The sequence below is a fragment of the Gadus macrocephalus genome, chromosome 18 (assembly GCF_031168955.1).
Source record: "Gadus macrocephalus chromosome 18, ASM3116895v1".
Taxonomy (NCBI): Eukaryota; Metazoa; Chordata; class Actinopteri; order Gadiformes; family Gadidae; genus Gadus; species Gadus macrocephalus.
This window is the reverse complement of record NC_082399.1, coordinates 16,083,109-16,099,866: the sequence shown is the minus strand read 5'-3', so window position 1 is coordinate 16,099,866 and position 16,758 is coordinate 16,083,109. Positions and strand designations below refer to the sequence as shown.

The following is a 16,758-nucleotide window of genomic DNA, read 5'->3' as shown; positions in this document are numbered from 1 at the left end:
AGAAGGTATTCCTCAGCCTGTTTGTCCGGCTCCCAAGGGACCTGTATCTCCTACCCGAAGGGAGGAGTTGGAAGAAGCCATGGCCGGGGTGTGATGGGTCACTCATAATTCTTTTTGCCCTATTCAGCCCCCGGGAGGTGGCAATGTTCTCCAGGGAGGGCAGGGGGCAGCCGATGATTTTTCCTGCCGTCTTAATAACCCCCTGCAGGGTTTTCCTGTCTTTGGCTGTGCAGTTTGCGTACCACACCGTAATGCCATACACCAGTACACTTTCAACAGCAGAGTGGTAAAAGGTCTGCAGCAGCTTTGTCCCCACCTGGCATTTCCTCAGCAGTCTTAGAAAAAATAGCCTCTGCTGAGCTTTTCCGACCACCGCAACCGTGTTGGTGTGCCAGGTTAGGTCCTTACTGACCTGCATCCCCAGAAACTTGAAGGAGGAGACCTTCTCCATGCAGACCCCGTCTATCTGGAGTGGGGTGAGGTCACCTCTCGTCGCGCTCCAGTCAAATATCATCTCCTTGGTTTTGCTGGCGTTCAGCAAAAGGTTATTAGCTGAACACCAGGCTGTGAGCCTCTGGACTTCCTCCCTGTATGCTGTCTCGTCACCGTTGGAGATGAGACCCATCACTGTAGTGTCATCCGCAAATTTGACGATGACATTGGAGTGATGGGCGGGGACGCAGTCATGCGTGTAAAGAGAATACAGGAAGGGGCTCAGCACACAGCCCTGAGGGGAGCCCGTGCTGAGTGTCAGGGTGGAAGATGTTTGTGTCCCCATCCTCACTGTCTGTGGACGGTCCGTCAGGAAGCTGTAAATCCATTCACAGGTTGGGGCAGGGAAATCCAGGTCAGTCAGCTTCCTGATGAGAATGTTCGGCAAGATTGTGTTAAACGCCGAACTAAAGTCAACAAAAAGCATCCTGACATAATTCCCCTGTTTTTCCAGGTGACTTGCTGCAGTGTGGTGGACAGTGGCGATTGCATCAGCCGTCGACCTGTTTGCTTTATAAGCAAACTGATGCTGGTCAAAGTTTTGAGGGATGCAGGACTTAAGGTGGGGGAGGACGAGCTTCTCGAAGCACTTCATGACGACAGATGTTAGTGCCACTGGTCTATAGTCATTTAGGCTGCCTATGGTGGATTTCTTTGGAACTGGGACAATGGTGGCTGCTGTTAGTGAGTGATAGTTACGTTTAGGGTAACAGATGGTTACGTTTAGGATGAGGGTTATTTAAACTCTATTTAGATACTTTCATGAGTTATGATTGAGTTATGTTGAGATCTTCGTCATCCAAGGATAAGCTCCTCCGGGAGGCTGTAGGGTCCTAGACCGCTGCTCTGGTGGTCATGAAGCAACGGTGACACCGCGTCGCCCTCTAGCGGCGTCACCGCGCAGGGCGCCCATTGGCCCTCCTTCAACTGCGCCGCCTGGCGGTGAACTTTTCCCTGCGCCCATTGGCCGCGCTCCGCACTCTCTCCGCGTGACGTCATCATCACAACAAAGTGCCATGACAGCCTGCGGTGGAGCGGCGGATCGGCTGAGGAGTGAAACCGAGGTTATTATCCAAAACGCAGAGCGCCGTTCGTCTACCGGTGATACCGATCTCCTGAGGTGAGACCGATCTCCTGAGGTGAGACCAACCGCTTTGTCGTTTTAATGCTCGTCGACGGTTTGATTCCGCGGCGTTAAAAAAAAGGCCAGAAGCTCCCAGACGACGATGTTACCTGAAGCTAGGACTGGTTAGCCCTGGGAGGCCCAAACCAACACGACACAAGAGTTTTAACCACCATGTTTAAACCACCAGAACATAACCCTGACCAGGTCTGAACCGCGGTTATTACAGTGGTACAGGAGAGGGGCAGAACCAGGGAAACCCCGGTCTCCTCCTCCTTCGACCAAGGAGATCCGCTTTCTAGCTTAGCATGAAGAGCTAAGCTGTTAGCTAGGTGCTACTCTCTGTCTCTCTACCCTCCTCTCCTATCTCGTCCTGTAACTCGTCCTGTTAGTTTGTACCCGACAACGTCATTATGTGTGTTAAATCTACTTTTTACTGGTGTTGTCATTGTATCATGTGTCGTTTATCGCTGTTGTGAGTGCAGTGCGACACACAGAAGTGTGTTGTATGGTCCCAATAGGATGGCTTTGTGTGTCATGCTGATTCCTTATGCACATCAGTAGCAGCTCCTGTGTATATGATCCCATACGTGCAATATTCTGTTGGAAGGAGGTACATGTTCTACGACCGCAGCCGAGAAGCTCGAGACACGCATTGCAGATGCGTTGCAGTGAGCGGATAATGAGGTTGTTCCCATCAGTTCGCTGAAACGCCTCTACATTGACCCCGAACCAGAAGTATTATAGCTCATAGTATAACTAAAGTCACAATAATGACATTATCATTCAGCGTCATTGTTTATTTTGTGGTGTTTAAAACGGTCGAAGTTGAGTGTTGAGGCACACTGTTTAAGGGCTTTGTATTGATCAGTGAACATGCATTTTGTTTAAAGATATAAAAAGACATAGTACCACTCTCCTTCATGTACCCCCTGGGACCTGCTGAAACCTCCCTGGGTTGCACCCCTGTTTGGGAACCTCAGTTTCACACCATCTCTCGCCCCGTGTGGCCCTAGTTTGTAAGCTGCCGGGGCGTTCGTCCACCTGCCCGCCAGCGAGCCGGAGACACGGGGAACAGGATCGGGAAGCAGCGCGGAGCGGGCGCCGCGGAGAGAGTGGAGAAGATGTCGGCCAGCCCTGAGAAGAGCTCCACAGCCCAGGAGCTCAAGGAGCAGGGGAACCGCCTCTTCCTCTGCCGCAAGTACCAGGAGGCGGCCACCTGCTACAGCAAGGCTATCGTGAGTCGTGTCACCAGTGCTGTCCTCCGTCCACCACGAAATACCACACTCAATAGGATTATGGCAGAAAGTTTGTCGTTAATGTAGCTAATTTACCACTCTGTGATGTGCAACGCATCTGTCTGTCGTTCAATCTATTGTTCGATCCATCTATTGGTCTGTGTATCTGTCCTCCTATCTATTTATCTTTCTTTCTAATTGTCTGTCTGTCTGTTTACCTATGTCTACCCGTCAAGTGGTCTGTCTGTTTACTTACATCCATCCGTCTAGTTAACTGTGTTTGTTACCCTATATCTACCTGTCCAGTTGTCTGACTGTGTGTGTTTACCCATCTCTACCGGTCCAGTTGTCTGTATCTCCCTCCTTCTCTGCCTGCACTCTCTGTCTGCCTGTCTCTCTATGGGTCGTTCTCTTCAGCGGGTCTACATCTCTCTATCATGGTTGATCATTGTCCCTGTTAAGCTCTGATTGTTGGATCCTAACACGGCGTCTCCCCTCTAGAACCGCAACCCGTCTGTGGCGGTGTACTACACCAACCGCGCGCTGTGCCACGTCAAGCTCCAGCAGCACGACAAGGCGCTGGCCGACTGCAAGCACGCCCTGGAGCTGGACGGCCAGTCGGTCAAGGCCCACTTCTTCCTTGGCCAGTGCCACCTGGAGCTGGAGAACTACGACGAGGCCATCGGGAACCTGCAGCGAGGTGAGGGGGGGGCGCCGGGCCTTTGGGCGGGGAGAGCTCGGCTGCATTCTACTAGTTGCGATTATGCTTGCCTTCACTGCCCGAAGCTAGTTTCAAACCGGGCCCCACCGCTGTACCCCTGACAATAAAAAGGTCATGTTGCAGTATTAACTGGAAGAATTCATCCATTATGGGTTAAAACAGCATCATGCCTAGAGTGAGCCTCAGCTCCAGCAGTACGGTGCTATCACCTCACAGCCAAACACTTCTCAGTGATAGCTTCAACATGGACAACCCTTTATCGGTAAATCAGAGCGACCTTCCCTTAAGCCGTTTCATTCGATTTATATCAAGACTTTTCGTGACCTTCTCATGCAAACGGGAAAATAGAAAAATAAACATGCAGTGGCTGAAAATACAGTAGAGTGTCAACCCCCCTTTATACACAATTATTACTGCAAACATGCCAAGGCCGTTGGGAAACAGTGGAAAGAAAAAGACGGCAATGCTGCAACCGATTTTCGCAAAACATGGAATGGAATGCACAGAGGTTGACAATATTTTGAATGAACAGACCATAGCTATAACTATACTTAAATTTTTAATATAAATAGCTATTTTGAATTATTAGCATAATTGTTAGTTATTATTATATATATATTTATTTGTCTATTTTAATCAAACCTTTGTACCAGCTTCAGTACCCTCGCGTGCCTCCAGTGGTACGCTGACCAAGGGTGGAAATATACTGACCTAGACCGCCAAATATATTGAGCACCAAGTGACACATGGCCACCCTCTGACAAGCACTCCTGGAACAGCTGGATTTACCGTTGAATACAATCTGCAATTGTACCTTTACCTAAAAATAATGTTTGTAAATAATCCAATACAGAATAGGATGTCCCGCTTATGTTTTCTTCACACAGTAATAAGGAAGTCAGTGAATTGTATTCATATCATGCTAGTGCCCGCTAGCATAGGGCTCGTTGTCTTTCTCCACATCCCTTTGACCGTCTTTAGAGATGATGTTTTGATGCGTCTTTTTGATCATGCATACGATATGTACAACCGGCCTCACCGACCATGTGACGTATGTTCCTCGCCACAGCGTACAACCTGGCCAAGGAGCAGAGGCTGAACTTTGGCGACGACATCCCCAGCGCTCTGCGCATGGCCAAGAAGAAGCGCTGGAACAGCATCGAGGAGAAGCGCATCCACCAGGAGAACGAGCTGCACGCCTATCTCTCCAAGCTGATCCTGGCCGAGAAGGAGAGGTGAGGCCCTGTCTGGAATAGGGATGTGCATTTCTGGCAAAAATACTATTCGATATTCGCTGAGAAGTATTCGAATAATCTTCGAAAATCGATCAATCAAGAACCCCCCACGCACGCTCACAGGCACCTCGTATACACAATGACACGGGGGGAGGCATTTATGATTTATTTGAAATCAATCTGTTTATTTCAACAACTGCGCCATACACATTCAACATCAAAATTATTTCAACGTGGGCTTAGGCAGATACGCCTACATGCGCCGAAAACAGATCGCTATTTATTTTACTGAACACAGCCTGCATGACGGTGAACTAGACACGTCTTTTAGCATATGGAAACTATGGCCAAAAAAATAAGTTCACACCGTGTGTCTTTTTACAATTTATTTGTTACCACTATTCGTAGTGTTGATCAGCAGAGAAATAGTCTGCCAAAGACTTTGAAGTTGCTTCGCAACCGAGGACGCTGGGGTTGATAAGTTACCGGACTACTTCCGGAGTGATACGATAGAAAAAATAAATAAACTTTCCTTGACAGCGGTCCTTATATGCTTTGCAACGGTGAATTATCAAAAAATTATTCACCACCGGAAGTTGTGAAGGCCCATGCAAGTGAACAGAGCGTTCAAGAGCATTGAGAGGTGCCGTGTAATAAATAACAATAGTCACATACATTATTCGATATTCTACGTGACTCCAACTATTCGACTATTCGACGATCGTTGCCCATCCCTAGTCTGGGACACACGGGACTAGGTTCTAGATCGGCTGGTTAGAACCCTCTGTTGACTGAGGAATCTAGAGCCACCGCTTTAACGCAACGGTTGAAGGAAGCTTACTTTGGATCATTTTAGCTGGTGCACTATAATGATTGGGTCCCATCAATTATTGGCAGATATTGGGAAATTTGTATTATGTATTAGTCCATGAACGTAAGTGTAGCCGATTAAATAGAGACGATAATTCGAAAGCAACATTGGATTAACCATTGGGTATACCAATGCTTTTGTCATGACCTCAGCAAGCAAACTGGAACTTCTTAGTTCATTTTTGATTTCCAGTGGGCGTCACCAACGGGCGCAGACCAAAATGCCTTTGGACACCATTGGTTATTCCTACGACCAATCATAACTACGAAACGGGTGACACAGCACTTAGAGATAAAAAAAATAATAATAATCAACACAAGCATTAACTGCAGTCGTCGGTTCTTCTTTATGTGAAGCTATACCGTCCAGTTTGTCTGATACTGTCCCGATGGCATAATCATCATGTACATCAGCGGCAGCCATCTTTATTGTTGAAAATGCATCCTCGCTCCTCTGCATCACCATCGTATTCATCCCGCCTCAAGCTAGGTAAACGGTTGTGATTGGTAGGTTTATCTCGTACCGGGCAGAAATCTTTGATTATGGGGAGCCAGACCGTATCTGAGGAGCCAATGAAACATGAGCTGGTGAGACTGGTGCGGTCCCAAGGCCGGAGCCTCGTGGTGTTGGCCAAACGGCGGCCCGATGGAGAGGAGGGCTGCTGCCCACCGCTCGCCCTGGGCAGGTTACACTGCTGGGACCACAGGACTACTACTGGGGATCCCTTCTCTAGGTCTCCGCCTCAGATTAAATACCTTTTTAGAATTTAAAAAAGACCCAACACCTTCAACTAAATGAACTGCTGTTGAGATGTCATTCTTTAATACTCAACCACAGCAGTGCAACGCTGTTATATGTCACCTTCAGTTTTGATATGGGGTTGTTCCTGGGGGTATTTATTGTAAAACTTGTCAAATGCGAGGTTACTCCACCTGTCCAGGACAACAAACATATTTTATGCTAGACGGTCTAAATGGCATAGCCCTATTTTGTTTATAGTTTATTATGTATCTAGCTTCAAAATTTTACCAAAATACATATTAACATCATTTATAATGTATTTAAAGACTACACAACGATCTTTTACATTCCAATATTTTTGTGTTTAGATTATGGTCACCCTTTGACTGCTTCTTGTGTTTACAGTTATAGCGATGTCAGTTGGTTGGTCACAAACCACAGGTTATTAACTTATTGGTTATCTTAAGTTATCTGCCATGAGCAGCAGGTTTTATTATCTGGTATCGTAACGGTTGGAATAAAAGACATTATCGTGCAGCCTGAATAAAAACGTTATTTGTAATTGGTTTGAAATGTCACTTGGATTTCAAACCTCGAGCTGGACAAGAAGCAGCATGAAACGACGTAGAAAAAGGCTATAACAAAACACTACCATGGTCAGGAAACGCATATACATACACATACACATACATCCATGACTTCTCTCAGTCCAGAATGAGTCATTAGGGAACAAGGGCTGACTAGTGCTCTGAGCTCCCTATCCTATGCCATTCATCAATGTTACTGAAATAAGACATACATTTAGCGAAAACCGTAGTAAAATCAGCCTCCTCAAAATACTCTCCTCAAACACTCCGAACAGTTAATGGTCTTTCTGTGGTCTCAGTATACTGTTTGTCGTTACACAGGTAACGGTCTTCATGTGGTCTCAGTATACTGTTTGTCGTCACACAGGTAACGGTCTTTCTGTGGTCTCGGTATACTGTTTGTCGTCACACAGGTAACGGTCTTCATGCGGTCTCAGTATACTGTTTGTCGTCACACAGGTAACGGTCTTCATGCAGTCTCAGTATACTGTTTGTCGTCACACAGGTAACGGTCTTCATGCGGTCTCAGTATACTGTTTGTCGTCACACAGGTAACGGTCTTCATGCGGTCTCAGTATACTGTTTGTCGTCACACAGGTAACGGTCTTCATGCGGTCTCAGTATACTGTTTGTCGTCACACAGGTAACGGTCTTTTTGCGGTCTCAGTATACTGTTTGACGTCACGCAGGTAACTGTCTTTCTGCGGTCTCAGTATACTGTTTGACGTCACACAGGTAACGGTCTTTCTGCGGTCTCAGTATACTATTCGATATCCCGACCAAGGGACACCAGAGGCGAGGTGTGTGTTGGCGTGTAGCTCTCTGTCTGGGCAGCGGTTGACTGCGGCGTCCGAGAGAAAGTTAGGCTTCGCCAAACTTGAAGGATACTTGAAGTCTAACGCCCCAGTGTGTGTGATTTCTGGAGATTGTTCTGGACAGACGCTGATTTCTAAATTAAATTTATTATTATTATTATTATTATTATTATTTGGATGGATCAGGTCAGAGAGAGGGTTCGGCATCCTGGACACCTGAAGTATAGCGCTACTGTGTGTCTGAATGTGGGGAGCTCTGTCTGAGCAGCGGTTTGTTCTGATGTCCACGTCAAACTGAGGGTTAAGCTTCTTAGTATTACGCCGCTCATACACAACAGCGTTACTACAAAAGTATCACAAATTTACTTCCCAGAACAACAGGTTATTTTTGGAATTAAAAAACTGGTCTGAATCAGTTAAAGACAAGCCAACGCCAATTCAGAGATATCTCTGAGTTAGGGTAAAATGGTTTGCTTTCTCTGCTCTGGTCTCGGTCTCTGGGTTTGATTGCTCTGGTCTGATGGCACATGTATGTGAACCCGTACAGGGAGCTGGAGGACTGCAGAGAGAAAGAGGACGACAATCAGAACGGCAGTGACATCATGAAGATAACATCCCAGAATGTACGTATGGGTTGTGAACCTGATAATGTTGGACCTTTAAGGTCAAGATGTGTTAAACAAAAGATATTTTCACCTTTTATTACGAATTACCACGTTATCAGAAAGCTGAGACATTATCTAACATCCAGATTATGTCTTACCTTTGTTGTTATTATCATCAAAGTTGTGTTTGATCGCATTAATTAAAGTCAAATAGTGTCTGGGCACCATTTCGCAAACCAACCTGTGTTTTACATCCATCTTTAGTAGCTAAGAGAGGGTTTAGTTATATATAGCTAAACCCTGTATATAGCTATAGTGCTATAGGGCTACCAACTGATAATGCACTAGGTGTATTCACTCTAAATCACATTTATTTCGGAAGAAGAAATCTTCCAGGTTTGCTGTGTTCACCAACCAGTTGTATCCACATTGATTATTTCACCTGCACAACATTCTCACAGGTGTTATCTTTCCTTTAGCCCAGGATGACATATTAAAGCCCCTTTTAGTTGTGGAGTGTACTCTATTTCATTGTACTCGGGTATGTTATATTCAGAGATAGGTATTAAGAGGTTAAACACGTTTGTTATCGGTTTAGGACAAGTATCTGATGGACATGGACGAGCTCTTCTCTCAAGTGGACGAGAAGAGAAAAGTAAGTTCCCATTTCTTTCTCGTGTGTGTGTGTGTGTGTGTGTGTATGTGGCGAGGGTTTGCATTGCAACAGCACAAACTCTAAGCTAATCTTTGATTTTTTTTTTCCATCAGAAGTTAATGAACAGGCAGCGTAGGTAGCACGTGTCTTCATAAGTCTTTTATGGCTCCCCGTCCTGCTCCTGGCTCCACTCGGCCCCAGGACCTATAGCTTGGCTAGGTTGGGTTCAGAGAGACGGTCCAAGCTATCCCGTCATAACGGCCCCTTTGTGAAGTCGCATCCCTGACAGCGAGTGAGCCAGTTTATGTCCACACTGTGAAGTGCAATCTCATGAAAGATTACCGTATTTTCCGGACTATAAGTCGCGGTTTTTTTGTAGTTTGGCTTGCCCTGCGACTTATATTTCGAAGCGACTTATATGCCAAAATTGTGCGTACATAATCTTTGGCCGCAAGATGGCACCGTCATTCATTAGGCCTACAACTGAACGCTGCAAGCCTACTGCACCACCGAATAAATTATAAATAAACTAGACCGTAGACAAAACAAAAGAGAACACAAAATAAAATGCCGCCAAAAAGAAAAAGCTATACTGCACAATTTAAACTGCAGATTATAAAGTATGCAGCCGAAAACGGCAATCGAGCAACAGAAAGAAAGTTTGGGGTGAGTGAAAAACTTGTCCGGGACTGGCGAAAAGCCGGGACTGGCGAATAGCCTATATTGCTATTGCAATTATATTCAGTCTCTCCAGACTAAACGTTCTTGTTTAAATGTTTAAAAATAAATGCGACTTATACACCGATGCGACGTATATATGTTTTTTTCCTCGTCATGGAGCATTTTTTGACTGATGCGACTAATACTCGGGAGCGACGTATAGTCCGGAAAATACGGTACATTAGTATTGCTTAGGTTCTCCCTTTTTCACATGGTGCATATTGCATATTGCACTGCATGCTGTGGTTAACTGTGTGCTTAACTGTGGGTAACTGGCTGGCTATGTGGTTTACTGCGTGGATGACTGGTTGGCTATGTGGTTGACTGGTTAACTGTGTGGTTGACTGGTTAACTGTGTGGTTGAGCCTGTCTTCATGTGTGCCCTGCAGAAGAGGGAGATCCCAGACTACCTGTGTGGGAAGATCAGCTTTGAGCTGATGAGGGAGCCATGCATTACGCCCAGCGGCATCACCTACGACCGCAAGGACATCGAGGAACACCTGCAGGTACCGCCACACCGCCCCCAAACACCGCCATCCTCACCTTCACACCGCCTCCACCACCTCCATCCTCACCTTCACAGCCCGATGGTGGATGATCTCTCAATACAGGACTAATTCTGAATATTGTGGTCCGCATTAGTCCCTCAGACTAATGGGAGATAAGGTCTACCTCCCAGCTGCATCAATGTTTGCGGTCCGGTTGTGTCTGGTATCTGTGAACGGCTCAATTCAGTCAACCTTTGACATTTGAACCTGATCTTGTTTATCTCGGGAATAACACTGGTTTTACCCCCCCCCCCCCCCCCCACCAGAGGGTGGGTCACTTCGACCCGGTGACCCGGAGTCCTCTGACCCAGGATCAGCTGATCCCCAACCTGGCCATGAAGGAGGTGATCGATGCCTTCATCCAGGAAAACGGCTGGGTAGAGGACTACTGAGCCTGGACACTTCTCCTACTCACCCTCCAGACCCTCTCCTTCCCCCTCCCTCCTACTCTGCTCCTTCTCTTTACCCCTCCTCCTTACTGAGAGAAGAGGCCAGACACCTCCTCATCTTCCTCATCTTCCTCACCCATTCTACAAAGGGCGCCTGCCCTGGCAGGCTCTTTCTTTCTCTGTCTCTCTCCCTCTCACTCTTTCTCTCTATGTATCCCGGTGTGTGTCTCTCTCTCTCTCTCTCCCTGTGTGTCCGTCTGTCCTAGGCTGTCCTTCCAAGCCCCACGCTTCACCTCTGCATTCCTGTCCTCCCCTCACATTCCCTCGCTCTCTCTCTCCAACTCTCTCCTGTGTATGAAGTCTCTCAGGTCTCTCCATCCCTCCATCACTCTCTCCACTGTGCCTCGTTCACCCTCTCTCTTTGTCTCTCACCCCTTACTCCCCCTCTGTCGTCGTGTCTATGAGCTAAACATGTCTACAATCACAACAGACAATTCCAACACCAACTGAGTGGATTAAGTCTTTAAGAAAATATCCACTCTGTCTCTCTCTCTGTCTCTCTGTCTCTCTCTCTGTCTCTCTTTCTGTCTGGCTCTCTCTCTCTCTCTCTCTCTCTCTGTCTCTGTCTCTGTCTCTGTCTCTCTCCCTCTCTCTCTAGTGCCACAGTCTTCTGAGTCATCAGCGCTGCACGTCTGTGTTTGTCCTCACAATGGTGATAAAAACACTCATACATTTTAATATTTTACTAGAAGGGTCGAACTATCACGCGGCCGTCTCCCACTCTGCTCCAGTATTCCCTGGCTGATATCGGTTCTTACGACTGTGAATCAAACATTAATTAATTGTGTTTGATCCTAACAATATGGTCTTGCCAAGGTGAACGTCGCAGACGAAACAAACCCGTTTCTCAACAGAAATCCTTGTTTTAAGGCGGGTTCCATGGTTTACTACGCATGGATCGCATGGACTCTGCCACATGGTCTGATTAGATCCTGGTAGTCCTGCGCCTGGGGCCCCGGTACTGGCGGCAGACCGGCCCCCGGCGGACTGGCCACACGTTGAATGTATGCTAGCTAGCTAAAGCGCTATGGAGGAGGGTCACATCCTGTTGCTGCGGGGCTGTTTCACAGAAGGAGCGTTGGAAGATAAGAGTAGACCGAGGTGGGCTGCTTCTCTGATGTCGTGAAACCCCGAGGTGAACTGAAACATGATCCTCTGAAGGGTTAGAAGATGTGTCCTTGGTTTTATCTGGGCCCTTGTGGCTTCTCCCATCAAAGTTTTTTTCAGGCGGACCTCAACTGACTACATAATACCCATGATGGGAGGGACAGAAGCCTCGCTCTTCTCTCCGAGCCCAGAAGAAACTGGTTCTCCCTGTGTCGTCACAATCAGCCACAAGATGGTCACCTCATATCCTTCATCACCCTCCCCTCCCATAATCTCTTGCTGTGACTCCGATGCTGAATGCAGGACTCCCTCCCTGGGCAAACACCCTCTTACTCTTCAGCTGGGTGGGGGTCTGGGGAGCCCGGGAACTCCGCAATGCAACCACAGATGTTAATGGTTTTTAGCCCACCCCCCCAAAAAAATCATCCCACCCATCTTAGAAGTGCTGGAGTTGTTTACAATCCGTTGCGTCCCTACCTTGGATACACTGCGGAGGTAATCTGTGTGAAATTTGGAAAGCATAAATATATATTTTAAGTTAAGCACTCGTGAGTTTACAGGTAATTGTCCTCGAAGCTTCTCGGCTGATGGTGTGTGTGTGTGTGTGTGTGTGTGTGTGTGTGTGTGTGTGTGTGTGTGTGTGTGTGTGTGTGTGTGTGTGTGTGTGTGTGTGTGTGTGTGTGTGTGTGTGTGTGTGTGTGTGTGTGTGTGGTGTGTTTGGCCCACTGACTTCTGGGGTACCCCCCCCCCCACCCCTACACACACACCTTCCCCTCCCCGCTGGTGTAAATAAGTGCTTGATCTTGTTCGGACTGTAATCTCTCTTACTGCTTTTCTTCTTCTTTCGTTCTCTGTTCCTTGGTTTCTGTACGGCTCTCTCTGCGTTTGAGGAACCTGTATTAAATGTAGATATGTTGATAACATCCGTGCATGGGTTGTGCTTCATTAAACCTTCAAATACGCCTATTTCCTCCTGCAGTCTGTCGGGTACCTTATCAATCACCTCTGACATGGCCGTTCAGAGGACACACTTGAATAAATACAGACTGAAGTCCTATTATTAAAGATGGAGATCTCTATTTATGATTATAGTTCATCTCTCGTGGGTTATCATCTTTAGACTCATATTAGATAATTATGGTAGTCTCAGATCGTTTTAGTTATTAGGTAGAGATTATCTGTAATATGTAATCTACGACATTGGTTATGTTCATAGATTATGCAATTATATGATGGTAGTTAAAGTGCCTATAAAATAAATACACAACTTAATATGAAAACATGCCTGCTGCCCATGTAATGAGACAGGTAGCTCAATAGGCAGAGCATAACGTGATGAAAACATCGTTATTGAAACAGCAGTCTGCTAGGAAACATTCAACTAATTGATTTGGTTGGCTTTCATCAATGGTTAAAGTCATCAGACTCGGTGATCTGTGAAGTCGTGGTTAAATTGATCGGTTTGATTAATAACAAATGTTGGGTACCGGATAATTTAATCTGTTTCAGTGGATGTTAAATTTGAGGATGGCTTTAAAAAAAGACTTTAGTGAACGGAAAAAACAATTTCTTGCAGGCCTAGGCCTATATTGTTTTTATGTACAGACGGCCTACACAGCAGTCTGTTAAACATGAGACTCACCAGGGATGGGCCTCGACATGTTAAACATGTCGAGCCCCACACCTGAGCTCAACAGGAGAATAAAGCCGGCATGGGATTCAAACCCAGGCTGGAGCCATGGAGAGAAGGACGACCTGACCGCCACAGACTGATTTTGACCCTTAAAAGACCTGCTGTGTAACTATGGTTTTAAGTGACTTAAAAAGTCATATATAACTAGTATTAGCTGTTTGTAGAGGAGGTGGTCGACATGTGGAGAGTTCATCCAGCGGCTCTGAACAAATGAAGGCTTGTAGAAAGCGCCACCAAAACAAGAGTGGCCCTGAGTCTCGTGCCACCCAGAAGATTCTTTCCAGTGCGTACATACGCACTGTGCGGTCCCGCCGCTGGTCACACGTCGACGGACAGCGGACCTATTGTGACGTCACGGTGCCAGGAGCGAGGGCTGCCCAGAGCTGGTCCTCCTCATCCTCATCTTCATCATCAACAGCAAGGAGGAGAGTGGTACAGCACCACCACAATCATAACATAACATAATATAATATAACTAGATCATAAAGAAGACGTCAGAACGGTAAGAACTGCTCCGAATTATTATTTACAAAATACCACCAGGATATATGCTATAAACTTAACTACAGATAAAACTGAGGTAGTCTACTAATATCTGACAAACATTCAAAACCCGGGTAGACTTACTCAAAAGTTGTAATGCCTAAAGTATATTTCTGCCTTTTTGGAAATTTCCATGTGTAAATCCCAAAATAATCACCACAGACGCATCGATTCAAGGGATTATTGTTCCTGATAGACCAACTCAATTCTGAACAAAAACATGTCAAACCACACTTAAAACTACTTTAAAGGCACCCAGTGCAACTTTCGAGGCTTAAAAATAAACATTCAATTTCTAGTCTTTTTTACACGTAGTAAGTTTCAATAACTCCATACCATTACATACCGACATTTAAGCAGCAAAGATGAGACGTTGTGTGGTGAGAACTGATACAAAATCGATAACAACAACAATGCCGCCATTTTCTTTATTTTTTGTAACCTACAATAAATAAAGCAGGCTTCCAGTCAATGGAAAAATGGCTTCTCCCCACCGGCGATTGTTGTTGTTTACGATTTTCTATCAGTTCTCACCACACAACGACGTCTCATCTTTGCTCCTTGAATGTCGATATGCAATGGTATGGAGTTATTGAAACTTACTACGTGTAAAAAAGACTAGAAATTGAATGTTTATTTTTCATTGAATGTTTACATAAAGTTGCACTGGGTGCCTTTAAGAAGGGGTGTTTCTGAGCACCCTGTGCAGTTTGTCTGTGGAAAATAAGTTATAAAGCACAATCAATTATTAGAATGATTTATTCCGATCCATCCATGCTGACTCATCAGTAACTTCAGTAAGAGAAAGCATCCTGCTAGCCCAGAAATATTATTAATATATTATAAATATTATTAATATATTATTGTGGCGTTGGTTAAATTTGTCTTAACATTTGAAATAATAGCACTTATATGGATGACTATTTCAAGTAATTTCTAATTCGATTTTAGAATATTATTTATATTGAATCAAGTTATTTTTTGCTGAGTGGTTTTCGGAACATGGAGTAATCAGTAGGCCTACCTCTGCATGAATCTAGATGGTCCTGGTCCGTGGACACTCTCTCCTGGGGGCGATCCTGCTGTGCTCAGTCCTACTCGTCTCGTCCAACGAAGGTACTGCTGCTCTTTACCCAATCCAAGGATCCGATGAAAGCTGAAATGATGAACACAACATGTGTTCTGTGAAGACACGATCAATCCTAGAAACGAATCTCTCATCCTCATTGATCCAGCTTTAACTGTAGCTCCAGCTCCGATCACTAGAGGCCGCTGGTGGGACGACCTCCACAGACCTCCAGTCGTTTTTTGTATTCTGTTGACGCACCACTAATAATGTCGGCTGTTTGTGTCTGCTGTGTGTTGTGTGTTTTGTGTGTGTGTGCTGTGTATTGTGTGTTTTGTGGTTTCATTTTTGGTTGTGTGTTGCTTGTTGTGTGTTTTTTGTTTGTGTGTTTGTGTGTTGGTTGTGGTGTTATATGGTTTGTGGTTGTGTGTGCTGTTTTTTTTGTTTGTGTGTTGGTTTTGAAACTTTTGGTGTTTGGTGGTTTGTGGGCTCTTCTTTGTTTGTGTGTTGTGTGCTGCCCCCCTGCTGGCCGGTAAAGGCCCATAACGAAGGTGGACTGTATTTCCCGTCTGCTTTATTTCTCCAGTGGGCCTGGCCGGCAAGGTGCTGGTGTTCCCCTACGAGACGGACTTCAGCTTCGTGACCCTCAAGCCCCGCATGGCGATGGAGCTCCGCGCGTTCACGCTGTGCCTGCGTGTGGCCACCGAGCTGCCGGCCGACCGCCAGATCATCCTATTCGCCTACCGCACCGCCGACTACGACGAGCTCAACGTGTGGCGCGAGAGGGACGGCCGCGTGTCATTCACCCTGAGCGGCGACGGAGTCTTCTTCCACCTGCCCCCCATCACCACCTTCCGTACCAGCCTCTGCCTCACCTGGGAGTCGAACCGGGGACTCACGGCCTTCTGGGTGGACGGCAAGCGCAGCAGCTACCAGGTGTACAAACCCGGGCACACGGTCCGGCCCGGGGGCACGGTGCTGCTGGGGCAGGACGCCGACAAGCACCTGGGGGACCTGGAGGCCACGCAGAGCTTCGTGGGCGAGGTGACGGACCTCAACATGTGGGACCACGTGCTGTCCCGCAGCGCCATCCAGGCCTGGCACTACGGACACCGGGTCCCCGAGGGCAACGTGTTCGCCTGGGCGAGCATCGAGTACGCGCCCAGCGGGAACGTCCTGGTGGTGGACGACGACTGACTGACCGATGCCGTGGTGGAGTCGCGAGCACCGAAGCGCGTTCCGGTTGGACTGTTGCGTGACGTCATGGTCTCCGTAATGTTGTTCTGCGTCTCCATGTGTCTCTAATCGCTTTGAGTGACCTGTAGTTTACCACCCTGCGCCGACAACACACACACACACACACACACACACACACACACACACACACACACACACACACACACACACACACACACACACACACACACACACACACACACACACACACACACACACACTGTTCTGCACTGGAGCGTTAGAATGCTGTAGAATAATTCTTAAAATAAAGCTATTTACCTGTTGTTTTTTATTGGCTGTGAATTATGTTCCT

The 16,758-nt window shown here is 46.6% G+C and overlaps 2 protein-coding genes across 2 annotated transcripts; both read left to right on the top strand.

Annotated features, from left to right (window-relative positions):
- The first annotated feature begins 1,454 nt into the window (after window positions 1-1,454).
- On the top strand, window positions 1,455-12,830 carry stub1 (STIP1 homology and U-Box containing protein 1). The gene is made up of 8 exons (XM_060036199.1): window positions 1,455-1,612; window positions 2,632-2,853; window positions 3,355-3,553; window positions 4,644-4,809; window positions 8,371-8,446; window positions 9,027-9,083; window positions 10,193-10,309; window positions 10,618-12,830. Exons 2-8 carry the CDS (start codon window positions 2,740-2,742, stop codon window positions 10,741-10,743), a joined length of 855 nt encoding a protein of 284 aa, XP_059892182.1. The 5' UTR covers window positions 1,455-1,612; window positions 2,632-2,739; the 3' UTR covers window positions 10,744-12,830.
- Window positions 12,831-13,017: 187 nt separating this feature from the next.
- Window positions 13,018-16,729, top strand: crp1 (C-reactive protein 1). The gene is made up of 3 exons (XM_060036200.1): window positions 13,018-14,102; window positions 15,184-15,259; window positions 15,796-16,729. Exons 2-3 carry the CDS (start codon window positions 15,184-15,186, stop codon window positions 16,404-16,406), a joined length of 687 nt encoding a protein of 228 aa, XP_059892183.1. The 5' UTR covers window positions 13,018-14,102; the 3' UTR covers window positions 16,407-16,729.
- Window positions 16,730-16,758: the final 29 nt, after the last annotated feature.